The sequence below is a fragment of the Tachyglossus aculeatus genome, chromosome 2, assembly GCF_015852505.1.
Source record: "Tachyglossus aculeatus isolate mTacAcu1 chromosome 2, mTacAcu1.pri, whole genome shotgun sequence".
NCBI lineage: Eukaryota > Metazoa > Chordata > Mammalia > Monotremata > Tachyglossidae > Tachyglossus > Tachyglossus aculeatus.
The window spans coordinates 14,696,218-14,724,193 of NC_052067.1; the positions used below are offsets into that span (position 1 = coordinate 14,696,218).

Below are 27,976 nucleotides of genomic sequence, written 5' to 3' on the forward strand. Positions count from 1 at the left end.
GACGGCATCTAAGGAGAAGATATAATACTAATAATCATCATCATCATCAATCGTATTTATTGAGCGCTTACTGTGTGCAGAGCACTGTACTAAGCGCTTGGGAAGTACAAGTTTTGGAATCAGAGGTCATGGGTTCAAATCCCTGCTCCGCCAACTGGCATTTATTAAGTGCTTACTATGTGCAAAGCACTGTTCTAAGCGCTGGGGAGGTTACAAGGTGGTCAGTTTGTCCCACGGGGGGCTCACGGTCTTAATCCCCATTTTACAGATGAGGTAACTGAGGCCCAGAGAAGTGAAGTGACTTGCCCAAAGTCACCCAGCTGAGAAGTGGCGGAGCCAGGATTTGAACCCAGGACCTCTGACTCTTTCCACTGAGCCACGCTGCTGCTCTAAGATCTCCCTCTAGGCTGTAAGCTCCTGGTAGGCTGTGTCTGCTACTCTCCCAAGCGCTTAGTAGAGTATTCTACATGCAGTAAGTGATCGATGCATACCAATGATTGATAGCATTTGAGTGTCTGTTGTGTGCAGAGCACTGTATTAAACACTCGGGAGAGCACCACAGAATTAGTAGGCACGATCCCTGTCCTCAAGGGAAGACAATCTAAAGTAAATTACTGAGAAGAGGAAGTAATAGAGTTAATGATGTGTACCTAAGTGCTACAGTGGTTTATGAATATTCATTCATTCATTCAATCGCATTTATTGAGCACTTACTGTGTGCAGAGCACTGTACTAATCAATCAATCAATCAATCGTATTTATTGAGCGCTTACTATGTGCAGAGCACTGTACTAAGCGCTTGGGAAGTACAAATTGGCAACATATAGAGACAGTCCCTACCCAACAGTGGGCTCACAGTCTAAAAGGGGGAGACAGAGAACAAAACCAAACATACTAACAAAATAAAATAAATAGAATAGATATGTACAAGTAAAATAAATAAATAAATAAATAGAGTAATAAATATGTACAAACATATATACATATATACAGGTATATACATATATACAGGTATACTAAGCACTTGGGAAGCACAAATCGGCAACATATAGAGATGGCCCCTACCCAACAGCGGGCTCACAGTCTAGAAGGGGGAGACAGACAACAAAACAAAACGTGTACACAGGTGTCAAGTTGTCAGAACAAATAGAATTAAAGCTAAATGCACATCATTAACAGAATAAATATAATAGTAAATATGTACAAGTAATTAGACTGATAAATCTGTACAAACATACATATAGCAAATATGTACAAGTAATTAAATAGAGTGATAAATCTGTACAAACATACATACAGGTGCTGTGGGGAGGGGAAGGAGGTAGGGTGGGAGGATGGAGGAAAAAGGGGGCTCAGTCTGGGAAGGCCTCTTGGAAGAGGTGAGCTCTCAGTAGGGCTTTGAATACTGAACTGCTTAGGTTTGGTGGAAGTGCTGAAGTGGCAGCTGGGGATATTGTATTTTCCAAGCGCTTAGTACAGTGCTCTGCACACGGTAAGCGCTCCATAAATTCGATTGAACGAATGAATGAATAAAGAGGGGAAGATAGAGATTAACTGGGAAAGCATCCTGGAGGGGATGTGATTTCAGAAGGGGTCTGAAGGGAAGAGCTGTGTCCTTCTGGATAGGGAGGAGAGGATATGGAGTCTAGGATGAGACACATTGAATAGGTTGGCTTGGAATAAACGAGGGGTGTGATCTGGGGTGTGGGATGGGAATAGTGGTAACTGGGTAGGAGCGAGAGAGCTAGTTTATTAAGTACTTTAGAGATGCAGCGTGGCGTAGAGGATAGAGCACAGGTCTGGGAGTAGGAATAATAATGATGGTATTTGTTAAGTGCTTACTATGGACCAAGCACTGTTCTGGTTCTAATCCCAGCTCTACCGCTTGACTGCTGGTTGACCTTGGGTAAGTCACTTCACTTCTCTGTGCCTCAGTTACCTCATCTTAAAATGGGGATCGAGACGGGGAGCCCCATGTAGGCAAGGAACTGTGTCCAACCTGATTTGCTTGTACCACCCCAGCACTCAGTAAGCCTGGCACACACTAAGCACCTAACAAATACCGCAATTATTATTATTATTACTTTAAAGACAATGGGCAGGAGTTTCCGTCTGATGCAGAAAGGAATGGGCAACCACTGGGGGATTTTGAGTAACGAGGAGACATATGCAGAACAATGTTTTAGAAAATTCATCTGGGCATAGCGAAGTATGGACTGGCGAGGGGAGAGACTGAAGGTAGGAAGGTCAGCGACGAGGCTGATGCAGTAGTCGACCCAGAATATTAAAAATGCCTGGGACAGCATGGTGGTCATTTGGCTACAGAGGAAGGGGTGGAACCAGAAATAATGCGGAGGAAATACCAACAGGGTTTGGGAACAGGACTGATTATGGAGGTCGAAAGAGAGTGGAGTCAAGGATCGTGCCAAGACTTGTGAGTTCGCGGCAAAAGAAAGGTCAAGCGGGGCAGGTGAGGTAGACTTGAAAATCCTCCTCCTAATCCAAGAATCAAGGGTATTTATTGAGCACTTACTGTGAGCCGAACACTATACTAAGTGCTTGGGAGAATACAATACGGCAGAATTAGTAGACAGGTTCTCTGCCTATGAAAAGCTTATAGTGTAGAGGAGGAACAATGTAGAGGTGGTAGCGAAGGCTGTGGGAGTGGATGAACCCTTCAATTAATATTATTATTCTTATGGCATTTGTTAAGCGCTTACTATGTGCCAAGCACTATACTAAGTGCTGGGGTGGATACGAGTCAATCGGATTAGACAAGGTCCCTGTCCCGCATGGGGCTCACAGTCTTAATCCTTCCTCTCCTTCCTCTCCCCCTCGTCCCCCTCTCCATTCCCCCGTCTTACCTCCTTCCCTTCCCCACAGCACTTGTATATATGGATTTATGTTTGTACGTATTTATTACTCTATTTATTTATTTATTTATTTTACTTGTACATATCTGTTCTATTTATTTTATTTTGTTAATATGTTTGGTTTTGTTCTCCGTCTCCCCCTTGTAGACTGTGAGCCCACTGTTGGGTAGGGACTGTCTCTATATGTTGCCAACTTGTACTTCCCAAGTGCTTAGTACAGTGCTCAGCACACAGTAAGCACTCAATAAATATGATTGATTGATTGATTGATTGATTGATTAATCCCCATTTTACAGATGAGGGAACTGAAGCACAGAGAAGTGAAGTGACTGGCCCAGGGTCCCACAGCAGACAAGTGGTGGAGCCGGGATTAGAACTCCCAGGCCCGGGCTGTAGCCACTACACCATGTTGCCAACTTGTACTTCCCAAGCGCTTAGTACAGTGTTCTGCACACAGTAAGCGCTCAATAAATACGATTGAATGAATGAATGCTTCACGGAGTGAACGTAAATTAGAAAGGGAAGGGGACCCAGAGCTGAGTCTGGCAAAAGAGACTGCAGAGGAGCCTTGAAGTAGTGAAAGGAGAATCAATCAATCAATCAATCGTATTTATTGAGCACTTACTGTGTGCAGAGCACTTTACTAAGCGCTTGGGAACTACAAGTTGGCAACATATAGAGATAGTCCCTACCCAACAGTGGGCTCACAGTCTAGAAGAACCAGAACCAGAAGAACCAGGAGAACCAGAAGATAGCTGTGTTTGAAAAACTAAGGCGAGGTCCACAGTGTTGAAGAGACTGGAGAAGGAAAGGACAGAAAATTCTCTGCCTCTTTCCCTTAATTCACCAGATCCCCATTCTTTGGAATGGGTACGGCCTCACATGGGTGCGTAAGAAGGGGGAAGCTGTGTTGGTGCCTGACTGTGATGGAACACCAGTTTAAGTAGGAGTCCTCGGCAAACATAGCCCTTGAGGCCCCACACATACACGCATGGAAGTGCCTGGGCATCTACTTAGTGCCTAATCACATTGCAAAACTTTCTCACCCTTCATCCTTCCAGAAGGCAGGTTAGGCACAATTATTAGAAGTAACCAAACGAAGACATTCGGGTCAGGTACAGGCTTTGCCCTCGCATGGCTCGCCTTGGCTTGGGCCAGTCCTGAGCCCCACGGTTTTGACCCTTGCAAGTCTTCTCTTTCAATTCAAACATTTCTTCCTGTCAGTGGCACGCACCAAAAGCATGCCCGGCTTGATGCTCTCCACCCACATTTTCGAGGAAAATCGCGGATGAGGGTCGTGCTAGGGTTTGCGTTCTCCTGGAGAAATGCACACGTGCTTTTCCAAAAATCCTCCCTTGCTCTAACATTCCAGTAAGAGAGCATTAGAACGGAAGAAGCAAAATTAAAGGATGAACCTTCAGAAGGAAGAACAAATACTTTCAGGCTTTGACACCTCCAGATTTATGCGGGGAATCTGAAGGCATCTGGAGTGGACTTACAATCATCTGTTCCCCAACTCTACTGATGACAGAACAAGAGGAAGTGGAATTAAGTCTCAGCGTGAGGGATTTAAGTAACACATAGGGAAGAATTCTGTGACAGGGGGTTGTTAAAACACTGGAATGGGTTACCAAGGGAGGCGGTGGGATTTCCTCCTCTGGAGGTCTTCAAAAACAAGGTAGATTCTCCTCTCTCTGGGATGTTTACAATATGGTCCTGACTGAAGACAGAGGAATGGATTGGATGACCTTTCAAGGAGGTCTCTTCCAGCCCTACAGTTTATATATATATAATGTTTAATATATATTTAATATATTTAATCGTATATTTAATATATAATTACATATTAAATTATATTAATTGTATATTAAATAATATGATTTAAATATAATTTAATATAACATTTAATAATATTAAATTATATTAATTATATATTGAGTAATATAATTAAAATATAATTTACTATAATATATAGTATATATTATGATTTTAGGGGGGAAAGGATAATGATCTAATACGTATCACTTAGTCCCTGAACTTTCCCCCTCACCAGCAGCTATCCCTTATGTCAAGGGTACAAGTAGAGTCCTGAAGGGACCACAGCTTTAAAGTGTAAGCTCACTGTGGGCAGGGAATGTGTCAACCAACTCGGTTGTATGGTAATAATAATAATACTAATGGTATCTGTTAAGCGCTTACTATGTGCCAAGCACTATTCTAAGCGCGTGCTCTTTCCACTGAGCCACGCTGCTTCTCTAACCTCCCCAGAGCTTAGGACAGTGCTTTGCACACAGTAAGAAGCAGCATGGCTCAGGGGAAAGAGCACGGGCTTTGGAGTCAGAGGTCGTGGGTTCAAATCCCGACTCCGCCAGTTGCCAGCTGTGTGACTTTGGGCAAGTCCCTTAACTTCTCTGGGCCTCAGTGACCTCATCTGTAAAATGGGGATGAAGACTGTGAGCCCCCCATGGGACAACCCGTTCACCTTGTAACCTCCCCAGCGCTTAGAACAGTGCTTTGCACATAGTAAGCACCTAATAAATGCCATCATCATCAGTAAGCGCTTAATAAGTGCCATTATTAGCATGGCTCAGTGGAAAGAGCCCAGGCCTTGGAGTCAGAGGTCATGGGTTCAAATGCCGACTCTGCCACTTGTCAGCTGTTTGACTTTGGGCAAGTCACTTCACTTCTCTGGGCCTTAGTTACCTCATCTGTAAAATGGGGATTAACACTGTGAGCACTCCTTGGGACAACCTGATCACCTTGTAACCTCCATAGCGCTTAGAACAGTGCTTTGCACATAGTAAGTGCTTAATAAATGCCATTATTATTATTATTATTATTATTATTTCGGATGAATGAATCCCTACTGAGCCCTTAGAACAGTCGTTTGCACATAGTAAGTGCTTAATAAATGCCATCATCATTATTATTATTACTGTGAGCTCACCTCCTCCAGGAGGACTTCCCAGACTGAGCCCCCTCCTTCTTCTCCCCCTCCTGCCCCTCTCCATCCCCCGGCCTTACCTCCTTCCCCTCCCCACAGCACCTGTATATATGTATATATGTTTGTACAGATTTATTACTCTATTTATTTATTTATTTTATTTGTACATATTTATTCTATTTATTTTATTTTGTTAATATGTTTTGTTTTGTTGTCCGTCTCCCCCTTCTAGACTGTGAGCCCGCTGTTGGGTAGGGATCGTCTCTAGATGTTGCCAACTTGTACTTCCCAAGCGCTTAGTCCAGTGCTCTGCACACAGTAAGCACTCAATAAATATGATTGATTGATTGATTAATAATAATAATAATGGCATTTATTAAGCGCTTACTATGTGCAAAGCACTGTTCTAAGCGCTGGGGAGGTTACAAGGTGATCAGGTTGTCCCACGGGGGGCTCACAGTCTTCGTATTTATTTGTTTTACTTGTACATATTTATTCTGTTTATTTTATTTTGTTAATATGTTTGGTTTTGTTGTCTGTCTCCCCCTTCTAGACTGTGAGCCCGCTGTTGGGTAGGGACTGTCTCTATGTATTGCTGACTTTTACTTCCCAAGGGCTTAGTCCAGTGCTCTGCACACAGTAAGCGCTCAATAAATACGACTGAATGAATGAAATCCCCATTTGCCAGATGAGGGAACTGAGGCCCAGAGAAGTGAAGTGACTCGCCCAAAGTCACACAGCTGACAAGTGGCGGAGCCGGGATATGTTGCCAACGTGTACTTCATTCATTCAATACATACGATTATATACACCTGTATATATGTATATCACCTGTATATATGTTTGTACATATTTATTACTCTATTTATTGATTGATCTTACTTGTACCTATCTATTCTATTTATTTTATTTTGTTAGTATGTTTGGTTTTGTTCTCTGTCTCCCCCTTTTAGACTGTGAGCCCGCTGTTGGGTAGGGACTGTCTCTATGTGTTGCCGACTTGTACTTCCCAAGCGCTTAGTCCAGTGCTCTGCACACAGTAAGCGCTCAATAAATACGATTGATTGATTGATTGATTGATTGATGTATATATGTATGAGGTATATATGTATATACCTGTATATATGTATATATGTTTGTACATATTTATTACTCTATTTATTTATTTATTGATCTTACTTGTACCTATCTATTCTACTTATTTTATTTTGTTAGTATGTTTGGTTTTGTTCTCTGTCTCCCCCTTCTAGACTGTGAGCCCACTGTGGGGTAGGGACTGTCTCTATGTGTTGCCGCCTTGTACTTCCCAAGCGCTTAGTACAGTGCTCTGCACATAGTAAACGCTCAATAAATACGATTGATTGATTGATGTATATATGTATGAGGTATATATGTATATACCTGTATATATGTATATATGTTTGTACATATTTATTACTCTATTTATTTATTGATCTTACTTGTACCTATCTATTCTATTTATTTTATTTTGTTAATATGTTTGGTTTTGTTCTCTGTCTCCCCCTTCTAGACTGTGAGCCCGCTGTGGGGTAGGGACTGTCTCTATCTGTTGCCGACTTGTACTTCCCAAGCGCTTAGTACAGTACTCTGCACATAGTAAGCGCTCAATAAATACGATTGATGATGATAAGCGCTCAATGAATACGATTGATCGATTGATTGATTGATGTATATATGTATGAGGTATATATGTATATACCCGTATATATGCATATATGTTTGTACATATTTATTACTCTATTTATTTATTTTACTTGTACCTATCTATTCTATTTATTTTATTTTGTTAGTATGTTTGGTTTTGTTCTCTGTCTCCCCCTTTTAGACTGTGAGCCCGCTGTGGGGCAGGGACTGTCTCTATGTGTTGCCGACTTGTACTTCCCAAGCGCTTAGTACAGTGCTCTGCACATAGTAAGCGCTCAATAAATACAATTGATGATGATGAGTAAGCGCTCAATAAACATGATTGATCGATTGATTGATTGATGTATATATGTATGAGGTGTATATGTATATACCTGTATATGTATATACCTGTATATATGCATATATGTTTGTACATATTTATTACTCTATTTATTTATTGATCTTACTTGTACCTATCTATTCTATTTATTTTATTTTGTTAGTATGTTTGGTTTTGTTCTCTGTCTCCCCCTTCTAGACTGTGAGCCCGCTGTTGGGTAGGGACTGTCTCTATGTGTTGCCGACTTGTTCTTCCCAAGCGCTTAGTACAGTGCTCTGCACATAGTAAGCGCTCAATAAATACAATTGATGATGATGAGTAAGCGCTCAATAAATACGATTGATTGATTGATTGATTGATGTATATATGTATGAGGTATATATGTATATACCTGTATATATGTTTGTACATATTTATTACTCTATTTATTTATTTTACTTGTACATATCTATTCTATTTATTTTATTTTGTTAATATGTTTTGTTCTCTGTCTCCCCCTTCTAGACTGTGAGCCCGCTGTGGGGTAGGGACCGTCTCTATGTGTTGCCGACTTGTACTTCCCAAGCGCTTAGTCCAGTGCTCTGCACATAGTAAGCGCTCAACAAATACGATTGATGATGATGAGTAAGCGCTCAATAAATACGATTGATTGATGTATATATGAGGTATATATGAAAATACCTGTATATATGTATATATGTTTGTACATATTTATTACTCTATGTATTTATTTATTTTACTTGTACCTATCTATTCTATTTATTTTATTTCGTTAGTATGTTTGGTTTTGTTCTCTGTTTTTTTTTTATTCGTATTTATTGAGCGCTTACCGTGTGCAGAGCACTGTGCTAAGCGCTCTGTCTCCCCCTTTTAGACTGCGAGCCCACTGTTGGGCGGGGACTGTCCCTCTATGTTGCCAACTTGTACTTCCCAAGCGCTTAGTACAGTGCTCTGCACATAGTAAGCGCTCAATAAATACGCTTGATGATGATGATGATTGATTAAATAAATGATTGAATGAATGAATGAATGAATGAATGAATGACGCCCGCGCCTCGCGCTCGGCCGCGCCCCCCGCGTCTCGCGCCCGGCCACGCCCCCCGCGCCTCGCGCCCGGACACGCCCCCAGAGGGTGACGTCATCGCGACGGGAACACCGCGGCCAATCAGGCGCCGGGAGGCGGGCACGCCCCCGCGTCTCGCGCGCCGGGCACGCCCCCCTTGGGTGACGTCAGCGCGAAGGGAACGCCGCGGCCAATCAGGCGCCCGGAGGCGGGCACGCCCCCGCGGCTCGCGCCCGGCCCCCGCGGGTGACGTCATCGCGAAGGGAAGGCCGCGGCCAATCAGGCGCCGGGCGGCGGGCCGCGGGGGCCAATGAGAGCGCGCCGTTCGCGGGGCGCGCGGGCGGGGAAGATGGAGGCGTGCGCGCGGGTCTTGAGGCGCCTCGAGGGGCCTCTGAGGAGAAGGAGATGGCGGGCGGTCGGGATGGGGATGGGGTCCGGAACCGTCGTCCCCGTCGTCCCCGTCGTCCCCCGTCCTCCCGGGGCGTCAAGCCGGGCCGTTGTCGGTCCGCCTCCGGTCCGGCCCTCGCCCTCCTGGCTCTTCCCCTCAGCGCGCTCCGCCATGTTGTCGCGGGGCCTCCATGACGGCGGCCCGCCGGGACGACGGCCGCCCGACCCTGCAGGTACCCGCTCGGCCCCCCCCGTCCCCATCCCCTCCTCACACCACCTCGATGGATCTTTGGACTTCTAGACCGTCAGCCCGCTGTTGGGAAGGCACCGTCTCTCTCTAATAATAATACTAATGGTGGTATTTGTTAAGCGCTTACTAGGTGCCAAGCACTGTTCTAAGCGCCTGGGGAGAGACGAGGTGATCAGGTTGTCCCCCGTGGGGCTTACAGTCTTCATCCCCATTTTACAGATGAGAGGGCTGAGGCCCAGTGAAGTGACTCGCCCAAGGTCACACAGCTGACAAGTGGCTATGCTGCCAACTTGGACTTCCCAAGCGCTTATTCCAGTGCTCTGCGCACAGTAAGAGCTCAATAAATAATAATAATAATAATGATGGCATTTATTAAGCGCTTACTAGGTGCCAAGCACCGTTCTAAGCGCTGGGGAGGTGACAAGGTGATCAGGCTGTTCCCCGGGGGGGCTCAGAGTTTTCATCCCCATTTTACAGGTGAGGGGACTGAGGCCCAGAGAAGTGAAGCGGCTTGCCCAAGGTCACACAGCTGACAAGTGGCTATGTTGCCAACTTGGACTGCCCAAGCGTTTAGTCCAGTGCCCGGTGCACAGTAAGCGCTCAATAAATAATAATAATAATGATGGCATTTATTAAGCGCTTACTAGGTGCTAAGCACCGTTCTAAGCGCCGGGGAGGTGACAAGGTGATCAGGCTGTTCCCCGGGGGGCTCAGAGTTTTCATCCCCATTTTACAGGTGAGGGGACTGAGGCCCAGAGAAGTGAAGCGGCTTGCCCAAGGTCACACAGCTGACAAGTGGCTATGTTGCCAACTTGGACTGCCCAAGCGTTTAGTCCAGTGCCCGGTGCACAGTAAGCGCTCAATAAATAATAATAATAATGATGGCATTTATTAAGCGCTTACTAGGTGCCAAGCACTGTTCTAAGCGCTGGGGAGGTGACAAGGTGATTAGGGTGTCCCACGGGGGGCTCACAGTCTTCCTCCCCGTTTTACAGATGAGGGGACTGAGGCCCAGAGAAGTGACTTGCCCAAGGTCACACAGCTGACAAGTGGCTAGGTTGCCAACTTGGACTGCCCAAGCGTTTAGTCCAGTGCTCGACAGTAAGCGCTCAATAAATAGTAATAATAATGATGGCATTTATTAAGCGCTTACTAGGTGCCAAGCACCGTTCTAAGCGCCGGGGAGGTGACAAGGTGATTAGGGTGTCCCACGGGGGGCTCACAGTCTTCCTCCCCGTTTTACAGATGAGGGGACTGAGGCCCAGAGAAGTGACTTGCCCAAGGTCACACAGCTGACAAGTGGCTATGCTGCCAACTTGGACGGCCTAAGCGCTTAGTCCAGTGGTCTGCGCACAGTAAGCGCTCAATAAATAGTAATAATAATGATGGCATTTATTAAGCGCTTACTAGGTGCCAAGCACCGTTCTAAGCGCCGGGGAGGTGACAAGGTGATTAGGGTGTCCCACGGGGGGCTCACAGTCTTCCTCCCCATTTTACAGATGAGGGGGCTGAGGCCCAGTGAAGTGACTTGCCCAAGGTCACACAGCTGACAAGTGGCTATGCTGCCAACTTGGACGGCCCAAGCGCTTAGTCCAGTGCTCTGCGCACAGTAAGCGCTCAATAAATAATAATAATAATGATGGCAATTACTAAGCGCTTACTAGGTGCCAAGCACCGTTCTAAGCGCCGGGGAGGTGACAAGGTGATTAGGGTGTCCCACGGGGGGCTCACAGTCTTCCTCCCAGTTTTACAGATGAGGGGACTGAGGCCCAGTGAAGTGACTTGCCCAAGGTCACACAGCTGACAAGTGGCTATGTTGCCAACTTGGACTGCCCAAGCGTTTAGTCCAGTGCTCGACAGTAAGCGCTCAATAAATAGTAATAATAATGATGGCATTTATTAAGCGCTTACTAGGTGCTAAGCACCGTTCTAAGCGCCGGGGAGGTGACAAGGTGATTAGGGTGTCCCACGGGGGGCTCACAGTCTTCCTCCCCGTTTTACAGATGAGGGGACTGAGGCCCAGAGAAGTGACTTGCCCAAGGTCACACAGCTGACAAGTGGCTATGTTGCCAACTTGGACTTCCGAAGCACTTAATTCAGTGCTCTGCACACAGTAAGCGCTCAATAAATAATAGTAATGATGATGGCATTTATTAAGCGCTTACTAGGTGCCAAGCACCGTTCTAAGCGCCGGGGAGGTGACAAGGTGATTAGGGTGTCCCTCGGGGGGCTTACAGTTTTAATCCCCGTTTTACAGATGAGGGGACTGAGGCCCAGTGAAGTGACTTGCCCAAGGTCACACAGCTGACAAGTGGCTATGTTGCCAACTTGGACTGCCTAAGCGCGTAGTCCAGTGCTCTGTGCACAGTAAGCGCTCAATAAATAATAATAATAATAATAATGATGGCATTTATTAAGCGCTTACTAGGTGCCAAGCACCGTTCTAAGCGCCGGGGAGGTGACAAGGTGATTAGGGTGTCCTACGGGGGGGCTCACAGTCCCCATTTTCCAGATGAGGTAACTGAGGCCCAGAGAAGTGAAGTGACTCGCCCAAAGTCACACAGCTGACACTGGGTGGACCTGGGGCTTGAACCCATGATCTCCGACTGTCTCTACATGTTGCCAACTTGTACTTCCCAAGCGCTTAGTACAGTGCTCTGCACACAGTAAGCGCTCAGTAAATATGATTGATCGATTGATTTATTGACTCCAAAGCCCGGACTCTTTCCATTGAGCCACGCTGCTTTTATACGATTGAATGAATGAATGAATGAATGAACGAACTCTATTTTACCTGCCCCAGACTGAGCCCCCTCCCCATCTCCCCCGTCCCCATCCCCTCCTTCCTTCCCCTCCCCACACCACCTCGATGGATGTTTGGACTTCTAGACCGGGAGCCCGCTGTTGGGAAGGGACCGTCTCTCTATAATAATAATAATAATAATAATAGTAATAATGGTGGTATTTGTTAAGCGCTTACTATGTGCCAAGCACTGTTCTAAGCACTGGGGGAGATACGAGGTGATCAGGTTGTCCCACGTGGGGCTCACAGTCTTCATCCCCATTTTACAGGTGAGGGAACTGAGGCCCAGAGAAGTGAAGTTACTTGCCCAGGGTCACACAGCTAAGTGGCTATGCTTCCAACTTGCACTGCCCAAGCGCTTAGTCCAGTGCTCTGCGCACAGTAAGCGCTCAATAAATAATAATAATAATGATGGCATTTGCTAAGCGATTACTATGTGCCAAGCTCCGTTCTAAGCGCTGGGGAGGTGACAAGGTGATCAGGCTGTCCCCTGGGGGGGCTCACAGTTTTAATCCCCATTTCACAGATGAGGGAACTGAGGCCCAGAGAAGTGAAGTGACTTGCCCAAGGTCACACAGCCGACAATTGGCCATGCTGCCAACTTGGACTGCCCAAGCGCTTAGTCCAGTGCTCTGCACACAGTAAGCGCTCAATAAATAATAATAATAATGATGACATTTATTAAGCACTTACTAGGTGCCAAGCACCGTGCTAAGCGCTGGGAGGTGACAAGGTGATCAGGCTGCCCCCCGGGGGGCTCACAGTTTTAATCCCCATTTGACAGATGAGGGAACTGAGGCCCAGAGAAGTGAAGAGACTTGCCCAAAGTCACACAGCTGACACTTGGTGGAGCTGGGACTTGAACCCATGACCTCCGACTCTAAAGCCCGGGCTCGTTCCACTGAGCCACGCTGCTTCTATACGATTGAATGAATGAATGAACTCTATTTTACCTGTCCCAAACTGAGCCCCCTCCCCATCCCCCCCACCTCCTTCCCCTCCTCACAGCACCTGGATAAATATTTGTACTTATAGACTGTGAGCCCACTGTTGGGTAGGGACCGTCTCTCTATGTTGCCAACTTGTCCTTCCCAAGCCCTTAGTCCAGTGCTCTGCACACAGTAAGCTCTCAATAAATACGATTGAATGAATGAATGGATGAATGAACTCTATTTATTTTACCTGTCCCAGACTGAGCCCCCTCCTCCCCCTCCTCCCCTACCTCCTTCCCCTCTCCACAGCACCTGGATAGATGTTTGTACTTCTAGACTGTGAGCCCACTGTTGGGTAGGGACCGTCCTACTTGTCCTTCCCAAAAGCTTAGTACAGTGCTGTGCACACAGTAAGCGCTCAATAAATACGATTGAATGAATGAATGAATGACTGTGAGCCCACTGCTGGGTAGGGACCGTCTCTCTATGTTGCCAGCTTGGACTTCCCAAGCGCTTAGTCCAGTGCTCTGCACACAGTAAGCACTCAATAAATACGATTGAATGAATGAATGAATGACTGTGAGCCCACTGCTGGGTAGGGTCCATCTCTCTATGTTGCCAACTTGGACTTCCCAAGCGCTTAGTCCAGTGTTCTGCACACAGTAAGCGCTCAATAAATACGATTGAATGAATGAATGGATGAATGAACTCTATTTATTTTACCTGTCCCAGACTGAGCCCCCTCCTCCCCCCCTCCCCCCCCCCCCCCACCTCCTTCCTCTCTCCACAGCACCTGGATAGATGTTTGTACTTCTAGACTGTGAGCCCACCGTTGGGTGGGGACCGTCTCTCTATGTTGCCAACTTGGACTTCCCAAGAGCTTAGTCCAGTGCTCTGCACACAGTAAGCGCTCAATAAATACGATTGAATGAATGAATGAACTCTATTTTACCTGTCCCAGACTGAACCCCCTCCTCCCTGTCCCCATCCCCCCTGCCCTACCTCCTTCCCCTCCCCGCAGCACCTGTGTATATGTTTGTACGTATTTATTTCTCTACTTATTTTATTTGTACATATTTATTTTATTTTGTTAATATGTTTTGTTGTCTGTCTCCCCCTTCTAGACTGTGAGCCCGCTGTTGGGTAGGGACCGTCTCTATATGTTGCCAACTTGTACTTCCCAAGCGCTTAGTCCAGTGCTCTGCACACTTTAAGCGCTCAATAAATATGATTGAATGAATGAATAATACTTTGGCAACTTCTGAGACAAGCATCCTCCTTCCCCTCCCGCCCGCCCTACCTCCTTCCCCTCCCCACAGCACCTGTATATATGTTTGTACAGATTTATTACTGTATTTATTTTACTTGTACATATTTACTATTCAATTTTGTTAATGTGCATTTAGCTTTAATTCTATTTGTTCTGATGACTTGACACCTGTCCACAAGTTTTGTTTTGTTGTCTGTCTCCCCCTTCTAGACTGTGAACCCGCTGTTGAGTAGGGACCGTCTCTATATGTTGCCAACTTGTACTTCCCAAGCGCTTAGTCCAGTGCTCAGCACACAGTAAGCGCTCAATAAATGCGATTGAATGAATGAATGAATGAATGAATGAACTTTTATCTATCCCAGTGCTTAGAACAGTGCTTGGCACAGAGTAAGCGCTTAACAAGCATTGTTATGGTTATTATTTATGGCACAGTACTTCTGTGTGTCCAACCTGATGAACTGCACATAGTAAGCGCTCAATAAATACAATTGATGGTGATGACGATGATGAACTTGTATCGTCCCAGTGCTTAGAACAGTGCTTGGCACATAGTAAGCGCTTAACAAGTATTATTATTTTTAACTATTGGGCACTGGGGCCACAAGGCCTTGATCTCATCTCTCAGCCCCTTTTGTGCTGTCACTGGGTTAGGGGTGCTTGACACCCCCAGCACACTTTACGAGGACGATTTTTGCTTGCTGTTGGGGGTCAAGGTAGAAGGTGAGGTTCTCCGTCCTTTACCTTGCTGAGTCTTTTTGTAAGCGGCTTTAATTTCTTGTTAATAATCCTGACAGTGATATGTATTAAGCGCTTATTGTGTGCCAAGCCCTGTGAGGGAAGCCAGGGTCAGTACGAGATAAGCAGATCAGACGCAGGGCTCACAGTCGTCGAGGTTGAGAGAACAGGTTAGAAGTCGAGAGAACAAGTAGGTTATCCCCCCTCTTTAGAGATGAGGTGCAGAAAAGTTAGTTGACTTAGCCAAGGTCACACAAAAGGCAGGTGGCAGAGCCGGGACTGCTGCAAGGGTCTCCTGACTCCCAGTCTCACACTCTTTCCCCTAGGTGAAGTGTAATCACAAAAGCATTTAGAGATGTTCTTCGAGCCTGAATGGAGATTAAAAGAATCTTTCTGATTCTTAAGGCTTTTTCTTGCTGGTACTTTGCTCCGAAATCACGTCTGGATCCAGGCTCACAGTTTCTTTCCTCCGAACCAGCTGTAGTAAACAATCTCCCTAGATCGGTGCTGGCTCTCATGAATATCTGTAACATGACAGCATTAAAGTGGGATTTGCAGTTGGCACCAAGTAGTGGTAACAAGGCCATCGTTCGTGTCCTTGAGTGTCTCCGGATCATTCTGTGACTTCATATCCGTTTCCCCACTGAAGTAAAAAGCAGGAGGTTCTGCTTGTGCATTGTGCTGTTTCTCTGCCTCTTCAGAGTGGCAACAGATGATGGGAGAAAGGCATGGATTGTCTGTCACCATCAATATAGTCTGAAGGTCATCAACCTTGCTAACCCTAAATGCCTAGGGATGGCCCGTCCCAAACACGCAGTTGGCAAAGGGGAGTGGAGAGAAAAGAAAGAGAAAGTGAGAGAGGGAACGTGTCAGCCAACTCTGTTTTATTTTACTCTCCAAGTGAATAATATAGGGCTCTGCACACAGTAAACACTCAATAAATACGACTGATTGACTGATGGGAGGAGGCCTAAAAACGGTCCGTTCAGCTGCAGCATTCTGGAGCTCTGGGTTGCCGTGGTCATTGTCCTTGCGTCCTTACCTTATTTTGTCTTGATCCAGGCTTTTCCCGTGGGCCGATACCAACTTCCCAGCCCCGCCTTTTTAGGTTGTCAGCCCCCTGAGAACCAAGGACCAAATCTACTTTATTCTTTATTGTAGTCTTCCATTGCACTCAGTATGGGTATGCCCAGATTCACAAGCCGCACAGTCTGGAGATGGTGTTCGACGTTGGCAGCTCGAATGTCTCCAAACTTACGGCAGTGGCTGAACCTCCCCTCACTCTGACTCCACCATGCCATTTTATCAGTCACTGCTTTGACTGGTGTTGTAAGGCAGAGATTCATTCATTCCTTCATTCATTGTCATATTTATTGAGCGCTTACTGTGTGCAGAGCACTGGACTAAGCGCTTGGGTAGTACAAATCGGCAACATATAGAGACGGTCCCTACCCAGTAACAGGCTCACAGCCTAGAAGACAGTAGTCACATAATGAGTCGGGGTGGAAGGGGCAATCAATCAACAGTCGTTTTTGAGTGCTTGCTCTGTGCAGGGTACAGTACTAAATGCTTGGAAGAGTCCATTAGAACTAATAGATAGGCTCTCTGCCCTCATGGAACTTAGAACTGATAATAATGATAATAATAATAGATACTAAACTAAATTACTGATAGAAGGAAGCAGTAGAAGATCAATATATGTTATGTTCCTAAAGTGCAGCAGAATAGGGGAAATGAATACCCAAGGGCTGAGATGATGCCAAAGTGCCAACTGCAGTGGGAGTTAATTGGGTGTGGAGCTGAGTAATCAGGAAAGGCCTCCTGGAGGAGATGTGATTTTGGAAGGACCTTGAAGATAGGAGAGCAGTGGTCTGCTGGATGTGAAGGAGGTTGTTCCATGCAGCAGTGAGGATGTGAGGAAGTGGTCAGGGGAAAGGAGAGATGAGAAGCTGCTTGGCCTAGTGGAAAGAGCACTGGATTGGGAATCAGAGACCTAGGTTCTGAAGTCGTCTATGCCACGCTTACTGCATGACCTTGGGCAAATTACTTCTGTGCTTGTTACCTCGTTTGTAAAATGGGGATTAAGACTGTGCGCCCCATGTGAGACATGGACTGTATCCAGTCGATTAGCTTGTATCTACCCCAGTGCTTAGGACAGTTCTGGCACATAGTAAATGCTCAACAAATGTCATTTAAGAAAAAACGATCTAGGCAGGGAGTAGGTTGACTTGAGGGAAACGGCGCACAGGAGAGTAGATAGGTAGGAGAGAGAGTACCAATTGAGTGCCTTAAGGCCAGTAGTCAGGAGTTTCTGCTTGATGTAGAGTGGAATGAGAAGCCATTTGAGGTTTTTCGGCTGTGAGTAGACATGCTCTGAATGATATAGAAAGATTATTGTGGCAACCAAGTGAAGTGCAGACTGGAAAGGGGAGAAATGAGGCCCGCGAAGGGGCCGACTCAGTCATCAAGTCGGACTATGACAAGGACCTAGACCAGTGTGGCGGCTGTTGATGGAGAGTGGCGACTTGCAGTTGCTGCCCCAGGGCTCTGCTGTCCTATACAGTGGCCGAGCTCTGGAGTAGAGTCCTAGGGGCTCTCATTCCTGGGGAGAGTGCAAGGGCCAGATGGGAAGGTGGCAGCCAGCTCCTCACCCCTGGGGGTGAGGAGGAGGGGCAGGGACCCAGGTGTCTAGTTATCTCAACGGGAACCTGGTGACACTTTATGCCCCCCCCCCCCCCCCCCACTTCCTGCTGACTGGCATTTCCTGGGTGTCCTCATTGCCATAACAAAAACCCAGGGGTTTGGAAGTGCATGAGGGACGCCAAGCTAGCTCTCTTCCTCCCTTCAAGGCCCTGCTGAGAGCTCACCTCCTCCAGGAGGCCTTCCCAGACTGAGCCCCTTCCTTCCTCTCCCCCTCGTCCCCCTCTCCATCCCCCCATCTTACCTCCTTCCCTTCTCCACAGCACCTGTATATATGTATATGTGGTTGTACATATTTATTACTCTATTTATTTTACTGGTACATATCTATCCTATTTATTTTATTTTGTTGGTGTGTTTGGTTTTGTTCTCTGTCTCCCCCTTTTAGACTGTGAGCCCACTGTTAGGTAGGGACTGTCTCTATGTGTTGCCAATTTGTACTTGCCAAGCGCTTAGTACAGTGCTGTGCACATAGTAAGTGCTCAATAAATACGATTGATGATGATGATGATGGAACAACTGATGGGGGTAATGGGCATGGGTGTCATTAAGGGAAGAAAAATAGTTTTTCCTGGCAGTGGAGAGGGAAGAGTTAAGGCAGGAAAGGTTTTGTTCTCTGTCTCCCCCTTTTAGACTGTGAGCCCACTGTTGGGTAGGGACTGTCTCTATATGTTGCCAATTTGTACTTCCCAAGCGCTTAGTACAGTGCTCTGCACATAGTAAGCGCTCAATAAATACGATTGATGATGATGATGAGGGACCGGAAAGATTCTAGGCAGATCAGGTGAGGGGGCAGAGAGGGGTCTGCAGTCTAATTCATCTCTTCCAGTAAGGCTTGTTAGTCGGGCCTGGACTATCCTGGAGCAAAATTTAACTAATTGCATGTAAGTCTATGGGGAAACATACCCTGTGACACAGCCTCATTGTTGAGGAAGGTGGTATGGCTTTATTGTGGGGCACACGGATTCGGTGCTTTGCTGAACATGGTAGGCCCTCAGTGCCATTCTGTGAAAGAATCAGGGGGAGCAAAAAACATGAATTGTGTTGCGGTCCACTTAATGGCACTGGTGCTACAACTTGTCTAATAGTAATAATAATAGCGGTTTTCATTAAAGACTTACTCTGTGCCAAGCACCGTTCTAAGTGCTGAAATAGATACAAGGTAATCAGGTTGTCCCACGTGGGGCTCACAGTCAATCTCCATTTTACAGATGAGGTAACTGAGGCACGGAGAAGTTAAGTAGCTCCTCCAAGGTCACACAGCAGACAAGTGGCAGAGCCGGGATCAGAACCCACGTCCTCCGACTTCCAAGTTCATGCTCTTTACGCTAAGCCACGCTGCTTCTCTCGTCTGCTAGCTTAGAGGCTTTTGTAGAGCCCCTAACAGAAAATCAAAACAGAAAATGAACTTTCCCTTTGCTGTATTGTAAAATCAATATCTCAGTTCCAGTTAATTCTGGTCTTGGAGTATTGTAATGAGACAGGGTGCCCCAAAGCAATCTCCAGATATACTCCCGTCCAGGTTCTGCGCGTCATGATACCACGAGGAAATCTTAGCGGAATCCGTCCCCTCTGATCGACCCTAGTGTGCCGGGCTTGACCATCCCTATCGGCTCAGACCGGCGGTCCAGCCTGCTCTCCCTCCTCCAAACTCTCTCCCTTCTCTCTCCACCCCCACGTGACTCCTTAGCTTGGGAGATCCTAACTGAAGGCTGGTTGCGTTTCAGGTCCCACCGATCCCAAGTTTGACATTGACACGGTTGTATCACTCCTGAGGCAAGAAAATGCAAAAGATATTTGTGTGATCCAGGTTCCTCCGGAAATGAAATACACAGATTACTTCCTAGTCGTGAGCGGATCCTCCACCAGGCACCTGCATGCTATGGCCAACTACATAGTCAAAGTGGTAAGGATGCCTTATGTCTATTATGGGGACCTTTAGTCAATCCATCGGTCGTATTCACTGAGTGCCTGTTGTGTGCAAAGTACAGCTTGGCACATAGTAAGTGCTTAACAAGTGCCATCATTATTATTATTACTAAGCGCTTGGGGAAAGTACAGTAGAGTTAGTAATAATAGTAATTGGGGTTTTTGTTAAGCACTGGACTAAGTGCTGGGATAAATATAATACAGTCGGGTTGGACAGAGCCCCTGTCCCACTTGGCGTTCACAGTCTTAAATAGGCAGGAGAATAGTTATCAGATCCCCATTTTACAGATGAGGAAATTGAGACACAGAGACATTAAGTGACTTGACCAAAGTTACACAGCAGGCAAATGGTGAAGCAAGGATTAGAACTCGGGTCCTCTGGCTCCTAGGCCATGCTGCTTCCCCAGAAGACACGATCCCTGCCCTTAAGAAGTTTATCATCCAGATGGGGAGACGGACACTGAAATACACTATAGGTAAGAAGGAAGAATATAAAGATATGTCCAGGGGTTGTGATTACATAAGTGCCTAGGTGACATCAGGTTGGTTGATTGAGAGGGGGAGGTGAGAAATCAATTGAGGAAGGTCTCCTTAAGGTAATGTGATTTCAGAAGTGCTGTGAAGATGGGGAGAACAGTGATCTGTCAGATGTGAAGAGGAAGGGGCTTCCAAGCGGGGTGGGGTGGGTGGGTGTGTGTACATGCACAAGCACATACATGCACAAGAAGCTGGTGTTGGGAGAGGTCAGAATGAGGCGTAGTGAGCATGTGAGCTTTGGGGAGTGAGGGTTAAACTCATCTGAAGTGGGGGAAAAGATTGAATAAGTAGGAGGGAGAGAGATGATTGAGTGCTTTAAAGTCAGTGAGCAGAAGTTTCTGCTTGATGTGGAGGGGAATGGGCAGCCATTGGAGATTTTTTCCATTGTGGAGAGCCATCTGTGCAGAGCAATATTTCAGAAAAATTATCCAGGCAGCGAAATGAAGTGTGGACTAGAGAAGGGAGGCTGGAAACAAGGACATTAGCACCCTGGGCCAGTGTAGTTGCCGTTTGCATGGAGAGAAGGTTGTGGAGCAAGAACCAGTAGGATTTGGTGGCAGATTCAATCTGGGGAAGTTAGGTATAGGAGAGGATATGAGGGCGGCAAAGATGAGTTGAGTATTGGACACGTTGAGTTGAATTGGCAGGAGGACATATGGGTAGAAATGGTCCCAGGGGCATGAGGAAATGCCAGATTGCAACAAACAGGTTAGAGCTAGTGTCAGGCTCCACACAGAGGATTATATAGCTCTGTTGTGATGCCACAGAGATCATAGAGGTTGAAGTCGTGGAAGCAAATGAGCTCCCAGGAGCCTTGATGAGTGGTTGGCAGAGGAAGGGTCAGCGAAAGACTGAGAAGAGATGAAAAAGAACCAGAGAGAAGTGTATGAGAAACTTTGTCTAGATAGTGCTTCCAGATGAAGGGGGTGGTCCACGGTGCTGAAGGCAGCTGAGAGGATTAGGATGGAGCAGAGTTCTTTAGATTCGGTAAGGAGGAGGTCATTGGAGAAAGCTGTCTCGATGGAGTAGGAGGGGCAAAAACTAGATTGTGGAGAGTCTAGGAGACAGGAGCTATAGGAGTGGAAGTAACGGCATTGGGAGCTTAGACCAGTTGGAGGAGTTAAGGCTAGGAGTGGGAAGAGAGAGATGGGGAGATGGCTGAATGGCACAGTGGGATCCAGCAAAAGTGTCCTTCCGCTGTGGACAGCACCGACCATCCTTCCCGTCTCACCAGCCCCTAACCTTGGTGTTATTATCTGTGACTCATCTCTGTCAGGTCAGCCTTCACAGCATCATTAAAATCTGCCCTTTCCTCTCCAGCTAAACTGTTTCCACGTTAATCCAAGCGTTTCTCCTATCCTGCCTTGATTACTGCATCAGCCTCCTTGCTGACCTCCCTGCCTCCTTTCTCTCCCCACTCGAGGCCATACTTGACTCTGCTGCCCAGATGATGTTTCTGCAAAAACATTCAGTCCATGTTTGTCCACTCCTCAGGTACCTGCAGTGGTTGCCCCTCCACCTCCGCATCAAACAGCAGCTCTTTACCCTGGGCTTTAAAGCACTCAATCACCTCGTCCCTTCTTACTCATTTCACTGCTGTCCTGCTACAACCCAGCCCGCAGACTTCGCTCCGCCAGTGCCATCCTACTCACTGTACCTCATTCTCGTCTATGTTGCCGCCGACTTCTCTCCCACCTGATGCCCCTGGCCTGGAATGCCCTCCCTTTTCATATCCAACAATTACCTCCCCACCTTTAAAGCCTTATTGAAGGGCATCTCGTCCAGTAGGCCTTCCCTAAGCCCTCATTTCCTCTTCTCCCACTCCCTTTTGTGTTAGCCTGATTTATTCATCCCCTGCCCCTCAGCCCCACAGCACTTATATACATATCTGTAATTTATTTATATTAATGCCTGTCTCCCCATCTAGACTGTAAGCCTGTGTGGGCAGGGAATGTCTACCCACTCTGTTATATTGTACTCTCCTAAGTGCTTAGTACAGTGCTCTGCACACAGTAAGCGCTCAGTAAATATGATTGGACAGAACGGGACATTAGAGATGACTGATTGAAAATGGCAGCCAGGGAGGGAAGGAGAGAGGGCCAAGGGGTTTAGCTGTCTCCTGACTTGATACTAATACTCTGTCACAGTTCAGCACAAAAGGGCCACTTGACAGTGAGAGATTCTTCTGCAAGTTTATCGTTTTGCCTGATAAGCTGGCAGTTCAGCCTCCGTCCCCCCAGCCCCCTTACTGCCACCCTGCTTGCCCCGGGAGCCCCATCCTCTGGCCGCAGTGACGCACCCAAGGTCACACAGCAGACAAGTGACTGAACTGGAATTAGAACCCAGGTCCTCTGACTCCCAAGCCTGTGCTCTTTCCACTAGGCCATGCTGTTCTTTGAACGGCAAACTGCCATCTTGGTTTAAATTTGCAGATAATGCAGGAAAATTCTCTTCAGTGTTTCTCTAAAGTAAGCACAGGCAGTGTGGCTCTGCCCTTGGGGACTTTTTCAATTGGGACGGTCCAAAATTATCAGCTTCCAGTTACTAGCATCGGGCCCACATTCATTCAGGAAAGTTGGTTGTCAATTCTCCTATAACAGCAGGGTTGTGTTAGTGAAGAACTCCCCCCCAACCCCCCATGTGGGCAAAAACATTTATTCCAACACCGAGCTGTGCTCTGTGCAGGCAGGATTATGTTGTTGTGGAAGTGGTCTGTCCTAAACGTTTGGGATCATTTCTCTTCTTGTACTCTCCTGAGCGCTACTGTGCACACAGAAGTCGCTCAGTAAGTGCTACTGATTAATGAAAACCCTGTCCTGGCAAAACTGCCGGAGCAGGGAGTAGGAGTAACGTTCCAGGTGAGGATGTCCTGATCCAAGGTTGGATACTCCTTTTACCAACATTATGCAGTCGGGTGATCAGTTACAGGCAAGTAATAGAGCTACACCGATTGATATGGGCATCGGTTTCCACGACAGGATAGCTGATTTTCTTCTTTATTAAAAGTAAAGTGGATATGTTGCCTCTCCTCTCCCGCCACACCTCTTAAACGTTTTTCCCCCATTTCCCTGTGGCCGCTGGGTCCCGCCAGCGTAGGGCCCTACAGGAGGCTAAAGTCAAAACTGCCCCATTAAAAAGCCGCAAGGTTTAAACGTAGAAACATCAGCTCCATTTCTCAGAGACCGCCTCTGTTACTTCCACGCATTTTTTTTTTTCCAGTACAAGCAACTGAAATGCCCAAGTGAGCCTCATGTTCTCATCGAGGGGAAGAGCACAGAAGACTGGCTGTGCATCGATTTTGGTATGTTTCGCATGTGCGATGACTGCGGCAGCTGTCGCAGAGGTGGCCGCATCCGACAGAAGACACCACTTCCCAACTGGGGCGAGGCTTAGACATTGTGTTTTCAGAGGGGCTAGACAGTAGGCGTCTTTTGATCACGGTTGCCTGTGGTGGTGAATGCCGTCTGGCCTTAGACATTAAGCTGGCCTGTTGGCAGTTTCAGAGCTGCGAAACTTTCAACACTGGAATTTCTCAAAACCGGGGGATGATTTTGAAGTCTGGTTTTGGGTGTGTGTTTTCATTAACATGCAGAGAATTTAAGTAGAGCGGCCGTGAACGTAATGTGCTTCAGCTTCATTAGAGGGAATTGACCATCCGTCACGCTGATCCTGCCAAATGGGACCGGGCACGTGTTTTGTTTTTCCTGTACCTTTGTGGTCAGTAACCTCCTCCCCCCCCAAAACCTAAGGTTGGGTCATTTAAAGAGGAAAGCGGGATGTAAACATTGCACTTTATGTAGTTTCAAAGGGCAAATGCTGTTTGTTCATATGGAAAAAGTTTCATGGGCCACTTTGAATCCCCCCTCCCAGGGGTTATAGTTAAAATTAAACAGTAAAGGCTTGTTCAAAATGGGTATTTCTCCCCCAACCCCTTTTCTATCGGTGCCACCTAAGCAGCTGCTTAGCACTCGTGTTAGTAAATACCATCATTAGCGGTTCCTTTTTTTAGCGCTCAATACGTGCCAAACACCGGAATAAACGGTCAGATCAGTCCTCTATGACTCACAGTGGCTCATGGTCAGAGTGGGGTGGCAGGGGGAGAGGGGAGGAGAAAGAGAAAGAAAAGAAGGGTCTAGTCCACACTTACGGAGGAGGAACCAGAAGCACAGACAAGTGTAAGCACCGTGTCTAAAGTCACACAGGAGGCCGGGGCAGAGTCGGGACTAGCGCCTGGCACTGACAGCCAAGCCCTTCCTTCTTGCCACATGGAATAGGTTTGCTTCTGCCCCTGAAGTGCAAACCCTCCAAGGGATTATGTTGCCAACTTGTTCTTCCAAAGCGCTTAGTACAGTGCTCTGCACACAGAAAGCGCTCAATAAATACAAATGAATGAATGAATGAACTTTCCGTTGTCTTTCCCCATGCACCCAGTGAGGTGCCCTCCCCAAGAAGCATTCAGGACTTCAATGAATAGAACAGTGCTAAGCGCTTAGTACAGTGCCCTGCACACAGTAAGCACTCAATAAATACGATTGATGAATAAGGCTGGAAGAGAGCTACCAGTGCTCATTCAGTAGCTCTTAACACTGCATGGACACATCATGGGTCTCACTGCAACGCTGCTTTGAAAAAAAATGTAAAAAACAGTCTAACCCAAACCCGCTTAGTGCTAATTTGAGGTATTTTAAGTTTTATTATGAATACAGTATTCAATATACTTGATTAACATCCGCCCCAAATCTTTAAATAACCTTTCAGTGCCTTAAATCTGTTAAATGGGCAGAAGTCTCTTTGCTTGCATTATTACAGTAACTTTAAGGATAAAACCTGTGTACACTAATTACTGTGGAAACACTCAGCTCCCCTAATGGTTTCACTGGAGAGTTAAGTGAGGATGGCCTGAAGTGGGAAGGCTTTCTACCACCGTTCTAGTGTTCCTTCCTCCCTTTAAGAGATAACAGCAGCACAAAAGCGTCACCATTTGCTCTCCCGTCACTTGTATCTCTCCTTCCTACTTCACAGGCAAAATGGTGGTACATCTGATGCTCCCCCAGACTCGTGAGTTTTATGAATTGGAGAAGTTGTGGACGCTCCGCTCTTTCGACGATCAGTTAGCTCAGATGGTCACAGAATCATTACCGGAAGACTTCATTCTTGACTCCGCAGAGGACGATCCTGAATATACGGTGTCAGAGGTCGACAGCAAGTAGAAGGGGAGTATTTACTTCTTGGGATCCTCCCACTTCGCCTTACTCTTTCCCCGGTCTTTAAGATCGTGGCAGGGCTAGACTAGGGGGAAGCCCTTGACAAAGGGCAGAGCCCGCCTGCGAAGCAGAGGGGTGAGAAGGGAGCTCGGCCGGCCCCCTCCAACTGAGGCGCTGGCCCTGCAGAGAGACTAAGGTGGCAGCTGAAGTGCTCAAAAGGGCTGGCTATTTTGGCTACGACGGGTGGTCTCACTTAAGAAAGGCACCTGTGCACTACAGACATCATTTGCCTGGCCCCCCTGGACCTCAAGCAGCACCAGCTCTGCCTTACAGCGGGACCGTGCTTGCAGGTGAAATAAAGTTGAATGACACCATTTTTTATGGTGGAGTTCCTTTTCTAAGGATATAACATTTCACGCCCCCGGGCCTCCTGCTATCCTGCGACCAACTACGGTGTTAACGGGGGGTGGAGGTGGAGAATGCAGCGGCTCTGATGGATGTATTGCCACCAGGAGGGTTAGATGGGGGGCCCCTTTGGGCCACTCCTTACCTTTAAGGTGGAGCACCCATTCCCACAACATTAATGTCGTTTCGTGGGTGGGCGGGTAGGCAGGCAGGTGGCCCGGGGAGGACCGACGGTTTGACCCGAGAGACGACGGCCGCGATCCGAACGTGTCCGGTCCTAGGCCCCCTGAATTCCAGCTAGAAAAAGAACAGATGCCTCTGCACCTCGGCTTTAGCTTTACTCACGTGAGTCCGATAAAAGCACACGCACACACACACACCACGGCACCTAAGGATAGGAGTTAAACTCTTTATTCCATTCAGAGGCATCTGGCAAGTGGAGCTGCATTGGGGGGCACGTTACAGATGAGAAATGATCCATACTTTGCGGGTATTAAATTCCTTTACAGAAGAATTACTTCCTAGCTATTCCCAGATACTCCAAATGACCAAGTCTTCATTGAAAAATAAAATGATTCACCACACTAGACAGGCTAGAAATTCAAGAGAGATGACAGTATTTAAATCAGCAGATGGAAACGTAGCACCTATTTGCAAACAAACTTTACGGAAAACAAAAGTTTCTCTCAAATGTTAAGAAGGCGTGGTGGGGCTTAAACGTGCCTCAACCAAAAATCCAAAACACTAGCTCATGACTGTAAATACTTCAGTAACATTAATTCATTTTAAGAAAAAAAAAAATAGCTAAATACTAGGTGAAGTTCACTGTCAGGAGGAAAAGAACTGTTCATTTCTCTGCTAAAACTACAACATAAGTTTGAGGGTTTTCAACCAATTAGTAAAGAAGAGATGCAGGAAAAACACTTCAGACCATTTTCAAAGTTAGCTAATCTGTACAATAATGATCTTTGGGAGAAAAAAAAAATTAACTATTCTATGTAGAAATGCCTCTATTTCAATATGAATCTAAGAGGTAGATCAACAAAATGATGAAAAATGGTTTTGCTAGTTGTGCCCCTCTAATCAGTGCAGCATGGTGATGCTGATCATCTCATGCACAAAAACATCACAAAAAAAAAAAAATAAAGGTTCAGAGGTAAATAGCATGGCTCTGTGTAGACCACACCCGCACGCACCCGCACACACCCATACACACAGCAGTCTTTATGCACCAAGTGTTGCCGCCACATTTCAAAACTGAGGTAGACTGAAGTGTACTGTGGGAACTCGAACGTGTTGTGTCACCACAATCGTTACTCAAATTACATTCTGAAATGAAAAGGAAATTTGGTAGCTTTCCCGGTTTCCCTGCCTTTGATGATTTTTGTTTGTAAAAAATGGTTCAGAATGTGCATAAATCCTGCTGCATTCTATTGTAAGCCAGGCTAGGAGGGTTTTTTTTTTCTTTTCCTTTCTTTCTCTTTCCTTTAATAGCGTTTTCTCCACGTTCCTTGTTTTTGTCATTTTGCTTAAAACCTTCAAAGTGGCTTAGTGTGGCCCATGACAGCGGCTCGTTTTTCTTTAAATGTGGTCAAATCGGGTTTGACCTCCTCCCAACCTCCCTCCCCCACACCTCCCCCCCCCGCCCCCCGGTCGTCGTAACGAAGCATTTAATGTTGTGGCCTGCTGCGAGCGGAGACTCGACGGCCTCAGAAATGCCCAGCAGACGGTGTCCTATGAAAACTGAAGAAGATGAAGCTTGCTCTTTGAACAGAATGGCAAAGTCCAAATGGGCTGCACGTTTCAATGTAGCATCATTTCTTTAGGTAGTGATGGTCAAAGGCACAAAGGGTTCATGCATTCAATCAAATAGCACACGCAAAAAAAAAATTCAGCCTCCTGCACCCACCTCAACTTCTCCCCGACCCCAGCCTCTTGCCATCACTCCCTTGTTCTG

General features: G+C 46.6%; 1 protein-coding gene across 1 annotated transcript; it reads left to right on the top strand.

The window, feature by feature from the left end:
• Nucleotides 1–9,273: 9,273 nt before the first annotated feature.
• MALSU1 (mitochondrial assembly of ribosomal large subunit 1) lies at nt 9,274–27,458 on the top strand. Its single transcript, XM_038741678.1, has 4 exons — nt 9,274–9,487; nt 19,672–19,850; nt 23,630–23,711; nt 25,433–27,458. The coding sequence occupies exons 1-4, from the start codon at nt 9,289–9,291 to the stop codon at nt 25,618–25,620; spliced, it is 648 nt and encodes a 215-aa protein (XP_038597606.1). The 5' UTR covers nt 9,274–9,288; the 3' UTR covers nt 25,621–27,458.
• Nucleotides 27,459–27,976: the final 518 nt, after the last annotated feature.